The sequence below is a fragment of the Chionomys nivalis genome, chromosome 12 (assembly GCF_950005125.1).
Source record: "Chionomys nivalis chromosome 12, mChiNiv1.1, whole genome shotgun sequence".
Taxonomy (NCBI): Eukaryota; Metazoa; Chordata; class Mammalia; order Rodentia; family Cricetidae; genus Chionomys; species Chionomys nivalis.
The window spans coordinates 59,606,196-59,622,762 of record NC_080097.1 but is presented as its reverse complement, the minus strand read 5'-3'; the positions used below and the strand labels follow the sequence as shown (position 1 = coordinate 59,622,762).

The 16,567-nt window shown below is 48.4% G+C and overlaps 1 protein-coding gene and 1 long non-coding RNA gene across 3 annotated transcripts in view; one reads left to right on the top strand and one right to left on the bottom strand.

Annotated features, from left to right (window-relative positions):
* Positions 1-2,649: 2,649 nt before the first annotated feature.
* LOC130885077 (dehydrogenase/reductase SDR family member 4) lies at positions 2,650-16,065 on the top strand. The gene is made up of 8 exons (XM_057786479.1): positions 2,650-3,925; positions 5,123-5,300; positions 10,787-10,888; positions 13,008-13,078; positions 13,171-13,222; positions 13,487-13,621; positions 14,048-14,103; positions 15,584-16,065. The coding sequence occupies exons 1-8, from the start codon at positions 3,795-3,797 to the stop codon at positions 15,696-15,698; spliced, it is 840 nt and encodes a 279-aa protein (XP_057642462.1). The 5' UTR covers positions 2,650-3,794; the 3' UTR covers positions 15,699-16,065.
* LOC130885078 (uncharacterized) overlaps positions 3,782-16,567 on the bottom strand; it is a 32,737-nt gene continuing 19,951 nt past the window's right edge. Inside the window, exons 2-5 of one of the 2 annotated variants that reach the window (XR_009058130.1) lie at positions 9,446-9,526; positions 8,622-8,882; positions 7,331-7,479; positions 3,782-4,186 (exon numbers count right to left, since the gene is read on the bottom strand). This is a non-coding gene — a long non-coding RNA (uncharacterized LOC130885078). The remainder of the gene's footprint in view (positions 4,187-7,330; positions 7,480-8,621; positions 8,883-9,445; positions 9,527-16,567) is intronic. The other variant, XR_009058129.1, reaches the window with a different exon arrangement.

The following is a 16,567-nucleotide window of genomic DNA, read 5'->3' as shown; positions in this document are numbered from 1 at the left end:
CAGATTCCCTGGGACTGGAGTTACAGTTGTGAGTTGTCATGTGGGTGCCGGGTATTGAACTCGGGACCTCTGGAAGAGCAGCCAGCGCTCTTAACCGCTGAGCCGTCTCTCCAGCCCCTAACTTTTCACACCTTTCCATTCCTTTCAAAACCATGACATATAGCATAGAACGGGTAATTTTAATGATTAGAAGCAGGGACTAGAAAAATGTAGCTCCTGTGTAGAGTGCTTACCTAGCATGTACGAGACCCAGGTTTGACTCCTCAGCACCCTAAGAAAACAAAGAAAAACCAAAGATGCAATGCTGTTAAAAATAAAATTCTAAGTCAGAGGAAACCACTTTCTGTGGAAGCTAACGTGTGTGAAAATCCCATCGATGCTAAGACGGTAAGATGTAGCTCCACCGCGCCGGCAGGCAGAGCAGGCTGTCATGACTCCGCCTGATTTCACGTAGGAAAACGCCAAGGCTCATGGCTCCATTAGAAACCGACAATGAGTTAATGAATATTTAAAGCACCTCACACTTGATAGCACTTAGTGAGGCCTCGAGACATAAGGCCGGTAACTCTTGTCATTGTCCCCGCTTGGCAGTTGTACCAACCGCACCTCAGCCCTTCCACATTGCCCAATCCTGGTTGGTCTCAATCAGGCCTTAGTCAATGACCAAAGTAGGGTGCCCAGTGCAAAACTCCATGCAAGAAGCTCATCCCAGGTGAACTCTCTTCTGAGCCCCCGTCACACCATGAAGAAGATGGAAGCGGAGGTATCAATCTCAAGTGTTTCCTCAGGAGAAGCAGATGGTACCACTTTGCATCCTAGTTCCTTCTTCCAAGAGATTCTCCTCCTACACAAGCGTGTATTCCCCAGAAAGATGCCCTAACCCACGACCTTCAACAACCTCCTTAACGAAGAATGGAAGCTTAAGACCCCACACTTCTTGCCTTCCTTCTGCCCTTTTCTCTTTACAGATCCCCTCTCTAACATCCCCTGTGCTCTTCTGAAAGGGGCACTCCGCTGCTAGGACGTGACTCTCTTCTCCCTGAGTATTTGTCCCCCTCACCCCTCACCATCCAGCCCCATCCTCCGTCAGATGAGCTCTGTAGGCCTGTCCCACCAAGCCAGGCTTTGGGAGTTCCTACTCCAGCCCACCTTCCCCGGGGGCCCAGCTCCACACACAGTTGAGAGTCTGGGAAGGGTTCCCATGGTGCATTAGCTCCCAACAGTGAGAGAAGAGGAGTGTGGCACTTTCCAGCCCCTGATCAATAATTCATGAGGCTCAGACTGAGGGGCACCAGTCAGTTCTTTTTCTCTGACATGAGGCAAGCTGCCTTATCTCTTCAGGATGCGCTGAGCAACCCCATAAATCCAGTTCTTGCTGGGTACATCACTTGATATCCATATACAACCCCCAGCACACCTGCTTTCTGTTTTGTCTTCTCAAATGATTTATTCATATATGAAATGATTCTGTTTTGTTTTTATTGTTGTTGTTGTTGTTTTAGACAGGGTTTCTTCGTGTAGTCCTGGCTGTTCTGGAACTCATGCTGTAGACCAGGCTGGCCTTGAACTCACAGAGATCTGCCTGCTCCTGCCTCCTGAGCACTGGGTTTAAAGGTGCAGTGTGCCATCACACCCAACAATTAAATGAATCTTTAGTAAACACAAATGCTGTAACAGTAACCCTCCAGGACTATTGCATAGCCTCGCTAACTGTGCAAGCTGCATATTTTACCAACTAGCAATATTTTTCTAAAGCCACACCTCTGAGGTGGGCACCGTGGTCACTTCAGCCCACTTGGCAGCAAATGGAAGCTGAAATATTGGACTTAGACTTGAGAGCTGGTGAGTTTTATTCATCGTCTGCTTCACAGATGAAGCGTCGGGCCTGAGGCAGCCATAAGAATGATTGCATGGTGACAAATCCCTGTGTATTTAGCAGTTCGCGGTTGATAAAGCACTTTCACGTTTAGCAAATATTCATTGAGCAGGAAGGGAAGGGAAGACCTGAGGCTTCGTGGTCACGGAGAATCTGAGCACTCCCAGGTTCTGTACTTCCAGCACTGGTTAGGGGCTCTTTAGCATCTTTGCTGCCACCACCTGTAAGGTAGCAGATCCTCCCGGATGGAACCAGGACCTCCATTCTTTCCCACTGGGTATCACAGGGATCTTTTCAGGCTGTCTGAAGATGGAGGACTCAGGGGTTCTCAACCTTCCTAACACCATGACCCTTTAATACAGTTGCTCATGCTGTGATGATCCCAACCATAGAATTATTTTTATTGCTACTTTATAATTTTGCTGCTGTTGTGAATGTAATGTAAATATGGTATTTCTGATGGTCTTAGGTGTCCCCAAAGGGTCACAACCCACAGGTTGAGAACTACCGCAGTAGACTTTGCACCAGGGAGAAAAGTGGGGTCAGGCCTAAGCCAGCTCATAACCCCTCGCATTTGTCTCCTAACTTCCTCTTCCCTGACTGTGTGGACCCTGTGAGGAGCATGCCTCACCTGCACAGGCAGTCTCAAGACATTCATTCATCCTTCGTGTGTGTGATCTGTGTGTGCACAGGTGTGTGCACGCATGTGTGATGTGTGTGTATGACAAGAGCAAGAAGTTAGATGCACATAGTCGGAATAACAAAAGCTATATTTTATTAGGCTGAGGGTCATCACATGAGGTTCACACTCTTAGTTCCTAACTACGCTCCCAAGGTTGCTCACCCGGGTGACATATCTGGCTGAAGTCAGATCCAGTCTCTAACAGAAGTCTCCAATTCGAGGGTCAGGATCCTGGGAGATTCTCCAGCCCCAGGGCAGATCAAAGTGGTCTCTCTCCAGGTGTACAGTACAGAGCCTTGCTCTTGGTCTCTGCTTATATCCTGTCCAATGGACGTCGTGGGGTCCTAGGACTGTCTGGTTATCTAGAGTGAGGGATGTCAGTGGGTTCTGGTTATCAGGTGCAGCCTTGGAAGAAGTGGAGTTCTAAGCTATTTTTCTGACTAAGCTATTTTTACCAGTCAAAAGGTATTTTTTTTTAACCATGCTTATTACAGTGTGCTTGGGGGTGGGGAGGTGTGTGTGTAGACACCAGGGGTCAACACGGAGTGCTCCATCTTATCCTTTTCATGAACCGGGGTCTTTCTCTGAGACTGGAGCGCACAGGCTTGGCAAGAGCAGCCAGCCAGAAGCCTCAGCCCTCATCCTGTCCCTCTCCCCAAAGCTAGGATTACAGCTGTTAACCAACACACCCTCTTTATGTTGATGCTGAGGATCCAACCCGGGCCCTCATGCTTGTCCAGTAAGCACTTTACAAAATGAATTATCTCCGCAGCCTCACATATAAACCCAGGCTTTTTTGACAGAAGAATTATTTAAGGTTTAAAGAAGATGGGAAAAAAATAAAAAAGATTCAAAGCTTCCTCTACCGAAACTCGCCCACCATCCCCCCCCCCCAAAAAAAAAATGGCCACAAAATCGTGGGTCAGCGTATGTGTGAAGAGCAGCTGGGGCACAGAAAAGTCTGAGTGTTCCTGCAGAGAAGAGCTGTAGGCTGATCTACAGGAAACTTGGACTGAGAACTCACGAGGAGTCCCAAGTCGGGCAGAGGTTAATGACTGAAAGGGTGCGGGCGCCAGCAGGCAGCAGGGAGCGCTCGCAGCCTCAGCGGCTCCCCGTCGCCCCGGACTCTCCGGAACAAGTTCTGGAAGTAGGTGCAGACTGTCGCTGCTCGACCGGCCTCCCGCCTTTCAACTGTCACCTCCCCCAGCAAAGTTCAACCCAACCCCCGCCTGACCCATGCAGAAAGCGAGACTGCTGCTAGGTGGCTGGACTCGAGCGTGGAAGTCGGTGAGGATGGCCAGCTCCGGGGTGACTCGCCGAAACCCGCTAGCGAATAAGGTGGCCCTGGTCACGGCCTCCACCGACGGGTGAGTACGGGAGCCAGAGTTTCCATCCAGAAACAAGTATTCTTCAACTCCTGGACTTTTGTCCACAGGCCTCGAATACGGCCAGAGGCCTGCCCGGGAGAGATAAACGAAACCCACAGCGGACCTGAAATTGCTTCGAATCCTCGACGTGACCCTGCCACCAGCCAGACCCTTGTGTGCCTTTGGCATTCAGACGGCTGGGTGCTGCGCGGTGGACCCAGGTCCCCATGCTTCTAGGCTGCCCCCAATCAACAGCTCCACCTAGAGTATGGGAAGACCAAAACAGCCAGTCAAGGTTTCACTCCATCTGATAGCTCTCACCAGTGTCCAGACCCCTTACCAGATGAAACCCAAGATCCTGTGTCCAGATCTGTGCTTAGGTCTGTATATTTTGTCCACCAACCCAGCCTGTCTCACCCACCACTCTTAGCTATCCTGTTTTTCATCCCACAGGACTTTGATAGTTAAAAGTTCCTTGAAAACCTAGATAGAATACAGATGTATATGAAAAGCTAACATCTGGCAATTGTAAAATATGAAATTGATATTTATGTTTTGAGACATGCTTTTCCATAAAGGCCCCCATATCTAACAATGGATAGAATTTTGAGGTTGTAGTCTGGTAAGAGAGATATTTAGGGATATGGGCTCCTTCAAGCAAGACCCTCAAGCCCCTGCCCAGCAACTACTATATACTCCTGGTGTTTCTCTCCCCTCTCTCCCAGCTGGATGCAATAACCAGTCATGAGGTTTGTGGTAGATTATGACAGGTCATGGGAACTGGGGTGAAAGATGAAATCATAATAAAATGATCTGAGTTTATCCTTCTGTCTGCACCATTATATATACTCTATCTAATAGGACTATGTGAAGCTTGCTGAGTGGTGGTGGTGCATGCCTTTAATCCCAGCACTCAAGAGGCAGAGGCAGGTTTATCTCTGTGAGTTCAAGGCCAGCCTGATCTACAAAGTGAGTTCCAGGACAGCTAGAGCTATAATACAGAGAAACCCTGTCTTGAAAAAATGAGAGAGAGAGAGAGAGAGAGAGAGAGAGAGAGAGAGAGAGAGAGAGAGAGGTGGAGCTCAACCACAGGGAGAGCAATAATCCTAAGCCAGCGATCTCAGTCCAGAGCCTGTGTGCTCTCACCCTTTTCCCTGCTGTAGAGGCCTTGACAATGTATCTCTTTTTACACTGTAGGATTGGCTTCGCCATTGCCCGACGACTGGCTGAAGATGGGGCCCATGTAGTCATCAGCAGCCGCAAACAGGAGAATGTGGACCGTGCAGTGGCAACACTACAGGGAGAAGGGCTGAGTGTTTCTGGCATCGTGTGCCATGTGGGGAAGCCAGAGGATCGAGAAAGGCTGCTAACCACGGTGAGCAGGAAGGATATGGGCTCGGGACCAAGAGGTGGCAGAAGGGAGGCAGCTGTACCTTCATCCCTGACTTTAAGACAGCACTGACTCTTGCCAGCATCCCAGTCCCACACCCAAACTAGTCCACCAATAATCTTTTAAATATTTATTTTATTATTTTTAATTGTGAGTATGGCAGGGGGAGTGCTTGTGGGTGCAGGTGCCTGTGAAGCCCACAGGAGAGTCTTGGATCCTCTAGAGCTGGTGGTTACGAACCACCTGACGTGGATGCTGCGAACTATACTCAGGTCCTTTGTGTGAACAGTGCATAACCACCGGGCTGTCTCCCCAGCCTCTCACCAATGCATTATTGTGTGACTTTTCTATTACATCTGCATCCTCAAGTCTAAGAACCACCAGATTCCCCCAGCAAGAGAATCAAAAGCCACTCTGATGCTTCAGCCTTGCAAGATCCCTTAGACATCCCCCCAAAAAATGGCTAGTCCTGATTCTCTGGAGTGACCTAATAAATGCTGTCCTGTTCTTTGCCTTCCAGAACGAGCTCATGGGCGCTTGTACGAGGCAGCTCACTATGTCTCATACACCTACCATGAGCCGTTTCTTTTCTGCAGAGCCTTAGGCATGTTGGTGGTGGTGGTGGTGGTGTTTTGTTTTGTTTGTTTGAGGCAGGATCTCATGCTAGAGCTAGCGTGGTATGGAACTCACTTTGTAGCCTGCTCTAGCCATGAACTCACTTCTCCAGGGCTGGGAGTACAATGTGAGCCAACATGCCCAGGCAAGGACTCTTCTCCCTGTATTTACAGAGACTGAATCACATATCGAAAGACCCCTCTCAGGGTCTCACAGCCAGAAGGAAAAGATCTGTGATGCAACCCAGACCTGCCCTTTTTTCGATGCCACAGACTAGATACTTCCCCCATTTATATAGTGCCAGCCCTTGGGTACCCAAATAGGCTTTAGTCTAAGCCCATGTCAGGTGTGACACTTGGCACCAGACTCCAACTGTGTACGAAGATGTGCTCCATGCTGCAGAGAAGGTACGTCTTCCCCCAAGACTCAGGTGTGCACTAGTCCTCAAAGTACAAGGAAGGACTTACCAGCACAGAGAGAGCACGGCTCTGAACGTGTGGGACAGCTGGCAGAAAGAATTTGGGCAGCCTTCTTGGAAGAGGAGGACCTTAAACAACAGTTGACTGAAGTGGGACAGATAGAGTAAGATGATTCCATTTTATTATTTATTTTTATTTTATATGTATGAGATGTTTTTGCTTCCATATATGTATGTTCCATGTACACTATGTGTGTTCCATGCCATGGAGGTCAGAAGATAGTGCCATATCCCTTGAAACTGGACTTTCAGACAGTTGTGAGCCTCCATGCAAGTCCGGGCACCAAACCAGGTTCCTCTGGAGGTCAACCAGTAATCTTAACCACTGAGTCTCATGATAATTCCGGTTTTAAAGAACTGTTGACAGATACTTAATATGCTCCTCAAAGGGCCAAATATGAGTCCAGAAAAGTTGTATTGCCTGTCATAGACTTCTGGAAGAGCCTGAGATTGTAGTCTTGATCCTGAGAAGCAGAGGCCAATTAGTGACATTTAAATTGAACATGGCATGCACATGTGTACTACACACATGTGCGCGCGTGTGCACACACACACAGCAGTGCTGGGGTCAAACCCAGAGCCATGCACAATTTCATGTCAAAATCCTATGGTGTTGGGGGCTGGAGAGATGGCTCAGAGGTTAAGAGCATTGCCTGCTCTTCCAAAGGTCCTGAGTTCAATTCCCAGCAACCACATGGTGGCTCACAACCATCTGTAATGGGGTCTGGTGCCCTCTTCTGGCCTGCAGGCATAACACAGACAGAATATTGTATACATAATGAATAAATAAATTTTAAAAAATCCTATGGTGTTGGGGGATTCGGGAGATGGTTCAGCCATGGAATCTCTTGCTCTGTAAGCAAGAGGACTGAGGGTCAGGCTCCCAGGCCCACATAAGTGCCAGGTGTGTCTAGGGGCTCACCTGTGATTGCAGCTTCAGAAGACAGAGATAGGATCCCCAGAGCAAGCTCTGGGTTTGACTGACAGACCTTGACTCAACAGAATAAGGTGGAATAGCGACTGAGGAAGGATCCTGACATAGACCTCAGGCCTCCACACACGTGCGCCCACCTATAAACTTGCAAATGCATGTGAAAAGAAAAAGAAGAAAGGCCTTATTAAGAAAATATCCTCTGGCCGGGCGATGGTGGCGCACGCCTTTAATCCCAGCACTTGGGAGGCAGAGGCAGGTGGATCTCTGGGAGTTCGAGACCACAGCCTGGTCTACAAGAGCTAGTTCCAGGACAGGCTCCCAAGCTACAGAGAAACCCTGTCTCAGAAAAACAAAAAGAAGGAGGAGGAGGAGGAGGAGGAGGAGGAGGAGGAGGAGGAGGAGGGGAGGAGGAGGAGGAGGGGAGGAGGAGGAGGAGAAGGAGGAGGAGGAGGAGGAGGAGGAGGAGGAGGAGGAGGAGGAGGAAATCCTCTGGCCACCAGCAGGTTCACTTAGCAAATCCTGCATCCTGCAGCCCTGGCCCTGAAGTGGAGCTTGAGTTAGACCTCAAGGAATGAGTGATAATAGGCAGACAGGATGAGGCTAGGGCTCCAGTGACCCTGGTAAATGAGCAAACAGCCAAGGACTGGAGGGAAGAGGAGAACTCTGCCAGTCCTCAGCCAAGAGCTGAAACTGTGGGAAGTGAGCTGCTTGGGTGGGACTCAGCGACTTCCACGGCTGCCCAAAGGAGTGTCAATGACTGTGCAGCAAATAGAATCTATGTGAAGCTTGGAGCAAGATGAAGATTATTTAAAGAAGGATAATCTGGCAGTGGTGAGGATTAACACAGAAGATGACAAGAATATCAGTAAGGAAGTCATTGGTTATTGAGGGCAGTGACAAAGGGATTGCTCAAGAGACAGTGGGAACAAAGACTTTTCTAACCACGTGCCAAGAAATGAGATCTAGGAGAGGCGAGTCACATACATACATAGTATACACACACATAGACATGTGCATGTACACATATATTAAAAAATCACAACTCTTGGGGCGTCTGTACAGCAGATGTCAGGTGGAGAGTTATGGGGTAGCCCACAGCAGTTTGAGAAGCTCTCTTTCTGTGTCCGCTGCTCCCCAACCATGGCTATTGATCATAGCCTCCTGCCCTGCACCACAGTTCAGCAGTAGTGTGCTGAGACAAGGTCTGCAGATCCTCCACTTGTTTTAAATGAATAACTGTCAAAACAGACAGGTCCAAAACACATTGTGCTGATCATACCTGTAGAGCAAGCTCTGAGAGACATCAATGTGGTCTTTTCTCACTCAGCATTCGGCCGGGGGGGATGACTTTTTATATTGGGGTTTGAGACAGGGTCTTGTTCTGTAGCTCAGACTGGCCTCAAACCTATGATTCTTTTGCCTCAGTTTCCCCAGAGCCAGGATCACAGGAATAGACTATCATCTCCAATTTCTCATGAACTTTTGTGGTTCTATGATGCTCAATCAACACACAGACTTCTCCCTGTCTGTGCTGACAGGCCTGAAAGGGAGGGAGACAGAAGTCAGAAGAGGGAGAGAACCCTCTGGAGCAGCCCATCACACTCTCCCCCTCCCTGAATTTCACAGAGCATGACATAATCACTTTCCTTCTGTTCTGTTCTTGCCAGTTACATGTCATTGGGCTTTTTGCACAGAGCCAAGCCAGGTGGCTGAGACTTTGGGCAACAACACCAAACTCTAGAATGCATGAGCAAGTATCAGTCAGGAATGGTTTTAAAGGACTCTGTGATTTTAAAATTTTGTTAAATGAACACGTTGACAGCCTGGGTATTTCTTTAACGGTGTAGAAACAACTGAGCTTAGCACCTAGTTAGCGGGAATAATTAGTTAAGAGGAGAAGCCAGCAGATGGTGTGCATGGTTAATAACACCCCTCCTCTGCCAAACTGGAGGCACAAAGTTGATTGAGGGCCCATTACATGCTATTTGCCCAAGGCTTCAAAATTGCCAGGTATCGGCAAACACAAAAGCTGGTTTTAAGGTGGTTTCTGACTACTGACAATGCTTGTTGGCATGTCCTCCCAAGCCTTCACCGCCTACTTACAACTCAATGAGGAGGTGAGGTGTCTCCTTTCTTGGCTTTCTCGGTTTAAGCCTCAGTTTCCATCTCGCCTCCTCTGTACCACTGGGCCGAAAAGAGAAAGGAAAGTGGCATCAAAGCTTAGTGTCAAAGTCTGTAAGCCAGAAACTCTTCAACATCGCAGCTCTCCTGCACAGCTGGCTGCGCCATCGCAGCTCTCCTGCACATCTGCCTTCACCATCACAGCTCTCCTGCACAGCTGCCTTCGCCATCGCAGCTCTCCTGCACAGCTGCCTTCAACATCGCAGCTCTCCTGCACATCTGCCTTCGCCATCACAGCTCTCCTGCACAGCTGCCTTCACCATCGTAGCTCTCCTGCACAGTTGCCTTTACCATGGCAGCTCTCCTGCACAGCTGCCTTTACCACTGCAACTCTCCTGCACAGCTGCCTTTACCACTGCAACTCTCCTGCACATCTGCCTTCGCCATCACAGCTCTCCTGCTTCACCATCGTAGCTCTCCTGCACAGCTGCCTTTACCATCACAGCTCTCCTGCACAGCTGCCTTCACCATCACAGCTCTCCTGCACAGCTGCCTTCACCATCACAGCTCTCCTGCACAGCTGCCTTTACCATCGCAGCTCTCCTGCACAGCTGGCTGCGCCATCGCAGCTCTCCTGCACAGCTGGCTTCAACATTGCAACTCTCCTGCACAACTGGCTTCATAATGTTCCCAACTGGCTTGGGGGTGCTCCTAGGAATCAGCTCTCTGCTAGAGTTGGAATCTGACCTCAGTTCAGCCACCACTGTACCTGAGGGGATAAAAATCCCTTCACCTCTCTAAAGAAGTGGACCACGCTGCTCTTAAATGTCCCTACAGGATGATTACTGAGTTACAAGCTTGAAAAATGAACCTCCTCAGACCTAGGTGTCATAACTAGGAAAATGAGGAAAGTGGGCTAGAATGATCCTTTGCCAGGATCTCTCTTCATTCAGGTACATGTGGACAGGCCGGTTTTGAGGTCATGGTGACATCCTCAAGGAAAACGGTCAATAGGTACTCGAGGAAATGGGGCTGAGACTCAAGAGGAAGTCTAGAAATAGATTTGAGGTGAGAAGTGGAGACATAAGAATGTGGGTGCTCACTAAAGAAAGTGTAAAGAAAAGAACAAAGGGTCAGAGTCACCCTTAGAAGAGGCGGCAGATTGAAAGAAGTGCAGAAATAATAGCTTCAAATGTCAGCAGAGCTTAGGGTGGCTTTAGAGAGAACACGCTTTGAGAAAGGCATTTGACAACTGCTCCAACATTGATGAGTGCACCTCCCTCCCTTAGCTGTAGCCCTGACTCACGCCTTTCTCCTCTCCAGGCTGTGAAGCTTCATCAAGGTATTGATATCCTGGTCTCCAATGCTGCTGTCAATCCTTTCTTTGGAAACCTAATGGACACCACGGAGGAGGTGTGGGACAAGGTGAGAAGTTAAAGCAGCAGGAGCTGGCCTCAGAAAACAGCCAGCACAGTTGGGGCCTGCCAGGAGAGCGCCTTCTCCAGCGGGGATGCGAAAGGCTCAGGCTCACTTGGTAAAGCATGTGTGGCGTGTGTGGCGCGTGTGGCTGTCCCCACATCCTACTCCCCCCCCCCCCCCCCGCTTTTCCCATTTGCTCTGTGCTAGCCACCTCAGCTTCCAGCTCCCCACCCCCCACCTCCCTCTCCTAGCCTCACCCACACCCTTCTTCCTGGTTTGTTTCCAGCAGAAACATGGCAGCTAAGAGGCCAACAATACCATGCTTAAACTTACCCACCCACCCCCTTCCCAGCTGTTAGAAAAAAAATGTTTTTTCATTAGTTGGAAATGTTAATAACTGCTGTTGACTGAAATGTCAATTTTGGTGAAATTACGAAAGTTGATGCATTATAGCATACAGCCTTTGGATATGACCAATTTTTTTCTCTTTCTACCCACACTGCTAAGACAATTCTAGGTGTCTCAAAGGTGCTAGGATGTGGGTTTTCAGGTGACGGTGTCGTCACATCGTATTCATAATGTAATTCTCCCATCTACATGCACCCTTCAATAATAAAGCTTTAACCTAACGTCACTATTCCCACATGATTTGGATATGCTAAATTCTTATGATTCCCCCATGGATTTCTCAACATGAAAATTTAAGGATAGCAAAAATATTGTAGTTTATCAGCATTCCAAACATAAAGACCAGAGTGCCAAAATGTTCTTCAGTGAGCCAGTTTCTGCTTATTTTTTAAAGTAAAACCAGTTTATAAACCAATACTTTTTCTCCTTTTTATTTGAAAGGTTTTTTTTAATTTTTTGTTGTTTTGTTTTTGTTTTTCGAGATGGGGTTTCTTTGAATAGTTTGATTGTCCTGGAACTTGCTCTGTAGACCAGGCTGGCCTGGAACTCACTGAGATCCACCTACCTCTGCCTCCTGAATGCTGGGATTAAAAGTGTGTACCACCACCATCCAAATTAAATTGTTTTCCTTGTGGATGTGTTTTGCCTGTATATGTGTCTGTGCACCGCATCATGCAGTAGTCCCAGAGGCCAGAGGAGGATGTTGAGTGACTTGGATGTCAAACCTCCAGAGTGCCTGTCATCACAGAGCCAGGGAAAACAAGACCATGGTGCGAGCTTACTGACCAGTCAGTCCTGCTGAATCTGTGAGCTCTAGATTCAGTGACAGGACCTGTCTCAAGAAACAATAATAAGTTGGAGTAGCAACTGAGAAAAATACCCTGCACTGACTTCTGACTCTACATGGACACACACATTCCCACAAACAAGATTAAGTAAAGCTGGGCATGAGATCCCAGCACTAGTGAGGCTGAGGCAGGAGAATTGCTATGAGTTCAAGGCCAGCCTGAGCTACAGAATAAGCTCCAGGATAGCTGGGCTACAGAGTAAGAAAATAAAACCATATAGATATGTTCAGAGGTTAAATCAGGCAAAAGGTAGATAACTTGAATCTAGGTAAAGGATGCTGGGTAGTCCCTATATTTCTGTCTCAAATGTTTAGTACGATTAAAATTTTTAAGAATTGGCACAGGAACACAGAAGGTGAGCAACCCACTACTCAGAACAATGTAACGAAGTCATATGTTTAAATTTTAATTTTGAGATATGGGAATTGTAATTGCGGAGTATACCCGGCTCCCCGGGAGATGTTCCCTCATTATACTACTTCCTGGTAAGACCCATCCCGACGGTCCATCCTGGAGGTCCTCTCATCCCCCAGGTGCCTCAGGTCAGGCTACATTTTCCCTGAGAAGCCCAACCCACTACAGTGTTAGGCCCAAGCAATGACCCAGTTCCGGGTTCCCTACTTAGAAGAAATACAAAATCCAGCTCAAAACCAAAGCATCTCTGAGAGATCAAGCTGATTGTGGACTGGCTGGGTAGGAGAGATGCTTGATCACCTGACCTCATGTGTCATCTAGTAAGACGAGCTATGAGCGGCACCTACCCAAACCTTGAACCCTAATTTTTCCCATTGTTTGGTCAGTTATCCCTGGCATTTCCAGAGAACCCACGTAACTCCCGCTCACGCTGTCTTCCTTTCTGTTGGCTTCAGGTTCTGAGCATTAATGTGAAAGCGACAGCCATGTTGATAAAAGCGGTGGTGCCGGAGATGGAGAAACGAGGGTAACCAATACAGAGAGGAGGCTTGGGTGAGATGGGCCCCACGTGGGCAGTGGTCTTCATGCCGAAAAGGGTCAGCTCTCTTTCCTTTTCAGAGGCGGCTCGGTGGTGATTGTGGGGTCCGTGGCAGCCTTCACTCGATTCCCTGTAAGAACCTACCCCTTCTACCCTGGCCTCCATCCTCTGCCGTTCACCCCTCCAACTGCCCAGGGAAGTATTTTAGCTTCGCTCTACCAAGTCCCCTTCCACAAGCAAGACACCTTGCTTCCATGAACTCTAGCCTACCTGAGACTTCAGGACCATTTCTGACTGTGACCCTCCCTTACGGGAGGTGCTCCTGCCTCTGTTGTACAATAAGAACCAAAGAAGACCCGCAAAGTACTGAATTGACTCATTCTCTTCTTCCCCTAGGCTCTAGGCCCTTACAATGTCAGTAAGACAGCTTTGCTGGGTCTTACTAAGAACTTCGCTGCGGAGCTGGCATCAAAGAACATTAGAGTGAACTGCTTGGCACCTGGACTCATTAAGACTCATTTCAGCAGTGCGGTGAGAAGGGAGAGCACTGTACCCCTAGACCCTTGGAAAGATAGAGAAACCCAGTGCCTGAACCCCTAACCCTGTTGCCTGTGCTTGTGCATATCCCCCTTTCTTTACCAGTTACCTTCCCATACCAGACTCTCACATCCTCCTCTCCTCCTACATGGGCTCTACCAAGTGAGGAATTCAGACTGTACCCATACTGTATCCTGTCTCCTAAAGTGGATGAGAATTGAGGAGACCAAGCAAGATTGCTGAATAAGACCTGACGAGAATGACTGTAGAGTCCTGTGGTGGGGAGGGCAGGTCGTGAATAAGAGATGAAAATGTAAACCCTCCCTCCCTCCCAGATGCTGTGGAGACAGACAGTTCCCTCCCTTCTCTTCCCATGCTTTCCTCTTCTTACACATAAAAAGATTTCTCTTCTTCCTACAGCTATGGAAGGACGGATCAAGAGAGGACGTCATAAAAGAATACTTGCAAATTAGAAGGTAAGCTGACACGGGGGAGGATTGGCGTGGATAAAGTCAGAGCTCAGCCCTGGCTCTCAGTCCCACGGATAACACAGCATGCTCCTCTAGACTTCACCAACTCAGAAGCCCACCACTCCTATGGCCTAACCAAGGACACTGCTTCCACTGCCAAAAGCAAAGCCGAGTTCTCGCTCGCTGTCTGCCTCTACCTCTACCTCGAACCTGTGGAGACCAGAACCCAGAGGACAGTGGTGTTTCCAAGGCTCAGACTAACGACCCTACAATCCAAGGAAAATGTCTGTGAAGCTCACTGAGCCCAGACTCAGCCTGAGGGAATTTCTCTCTTCCCCAGTGGGCTGACTGAACTACTCATTTTTGCTAGGTCTCTATCACTGCCCCTCTTCCTGCCTTCTGGCTGCTCTAGCTTGACCCCTCAAGGACAAATGCTGGCAGTGTCCTGTAAACATTCCATCCAGCCTTCCTCGAGTTCTCCCAAAGTCATGCTGAAGCTGGGCCTAGTTAACATCTTCTTGACAAGTCAGAGCATTGCCATTCTAGAGACTCCAGTGAGTGATATACCCCAGTGATTCTGAGTCCTGGTGGCACATTTGAATCATCTAGGGATGTTTTGACAAGCGCAGTTGATTAGGGCACACTCCCAGGGACTTCTCTTTAATTGGCCCGTGGTGGAATTTGCACATCTTTTTTCCTTTCCTTTCCTTTTTTTCCCTGAGGTTCCCACGCAGCTGCAGTGTGCAGCTGGGTTGAGGAAATTCTTGTCCAGGCCTTCCACTCACTCACGGTCACCTCTCGAGCACACAGAATCACAACCCAAACAATGCAATTTTGTACATTCTTGTAAAATGGATCTGATCTTAAAAGGATAAAAGTAGATTCCTAAAAAGCTCTGTACATTGAGCCTATACAAGTGAAATAACCTGATGGTGCCATTTCCCGTCACAAAGACTCTCTGACATGTTGAAACAATTTCTTCTGAAACATGAAATAATTGTTCACCGTTTTATCAATTCCACTCTGCATCCTGGTATCTAAAAACAGTGTTTCTTATTTAAATATAGTACGGTTTTGCAGGAATCAGTATTTACGCTTATATAAATAATAACTACATAATCATAACCACCTATTTTTACCTATTTAATAGGTAAAAAAAACTGTACACTGATTCTGGAAAATCACCTAATTCTTTTTAACATTTTTTTAATATGTATGGGTGGGTTGGTTTTTGTTGTGGTTTGGCTTGGTTTGATTTTTTTCAAGACAGGATTTCTCTGTTCCTCTGGCTGTCCTAGAACTTGCTCTGTAGACTAGGCTGACCTTGCACTCAGAGATCTGCCTGCTTCTGCCTCCCTGTGTGCTGGGATTAAAAACCTGCGCCGCAGCCACCACTGGATTCCACCTGATAATTCAAATTTCATGCGCTGTGGGCCAGTTGAGAGAGGCTAGCCGGATTTACATTTGCTCTCTACCCGTTTCCCAGGCTAGGCAAACCAGAGGACTGTGCGGGCATAGTTTCTTTCTTGTGCTCTGAAGATGCCAGTTACATCAATGGCGAGACAGTAGTGGTTGGAGGAGGAACCCCTTCTCGCCTCTGAGGACCAAGAGAAACAGCAGAGGTTAACTCCAACTGGTGGGGGTGGGGGTGCAATCCACCTTGCCTCTGTCACCCTTCCTTGCCGCTGACTAATTTTTTTCACCCCACAAAATCAGCTCTACCAGATAATAAATTCCTGGCTTCTCTGTGGTCAAGATGTGATCATATGAGCATTCCTGTTGTTGCTATGGCCTTGTAAAAGGCTTTGCGTCGGGGAGGAGGGGTTAGGGGGATGGAAAGGGACTTGCTGAGAAGACCATGGCTACCTTGATAAAGACCAAGTCCCCCTCCACCGTCTCTGGAGAATTTGAGGGGAGATAGAAGGGACCCGGAGTGGAAGGAACAGAAATGGAAATTGACCATTTACAAATAAGGTCCAAATAAAACGAAAATGATCGCGTTGCTCTGAATCAGTGTGTGCTCATTTCTCAATGTGAGGCGCTTCAGAGTATCTGAGAAGTCTGGGCAGTGCGGGATCTCTGGATTTCCCCCAAACCTCCTCCCTGTCTCCAAGGCCTGAGCTTGATGCTCAAGGGTGGCAGTGTCTGCCGAGCTGCCAGCTTGCGGGGGGTGGAGGGGGGGGGGTGTAGCTCGGGAACTCCCAAGTGCTACTCTTAGCTTCACACCCCCAGGGACGGTGCCAAGGACGCTACGGGGATCCCCGAGATTAGACTAGCGGGCAGAAAAGAACCAACTCCCTCCCTCCCGGTCGGACAGGTCTTCTTGCAGCATCGCCCTTGATTCAGAGTTCCCTCCAGGGTCAGCAAGGACGAGCTAGACCGTTCCTGGGCAGGAAAGAGGGAGAGGGCGGGGCCATACAAGGATGACCCGGGGAGGGGTACCAAGGCACATAAACAAAGAAACTGAAGA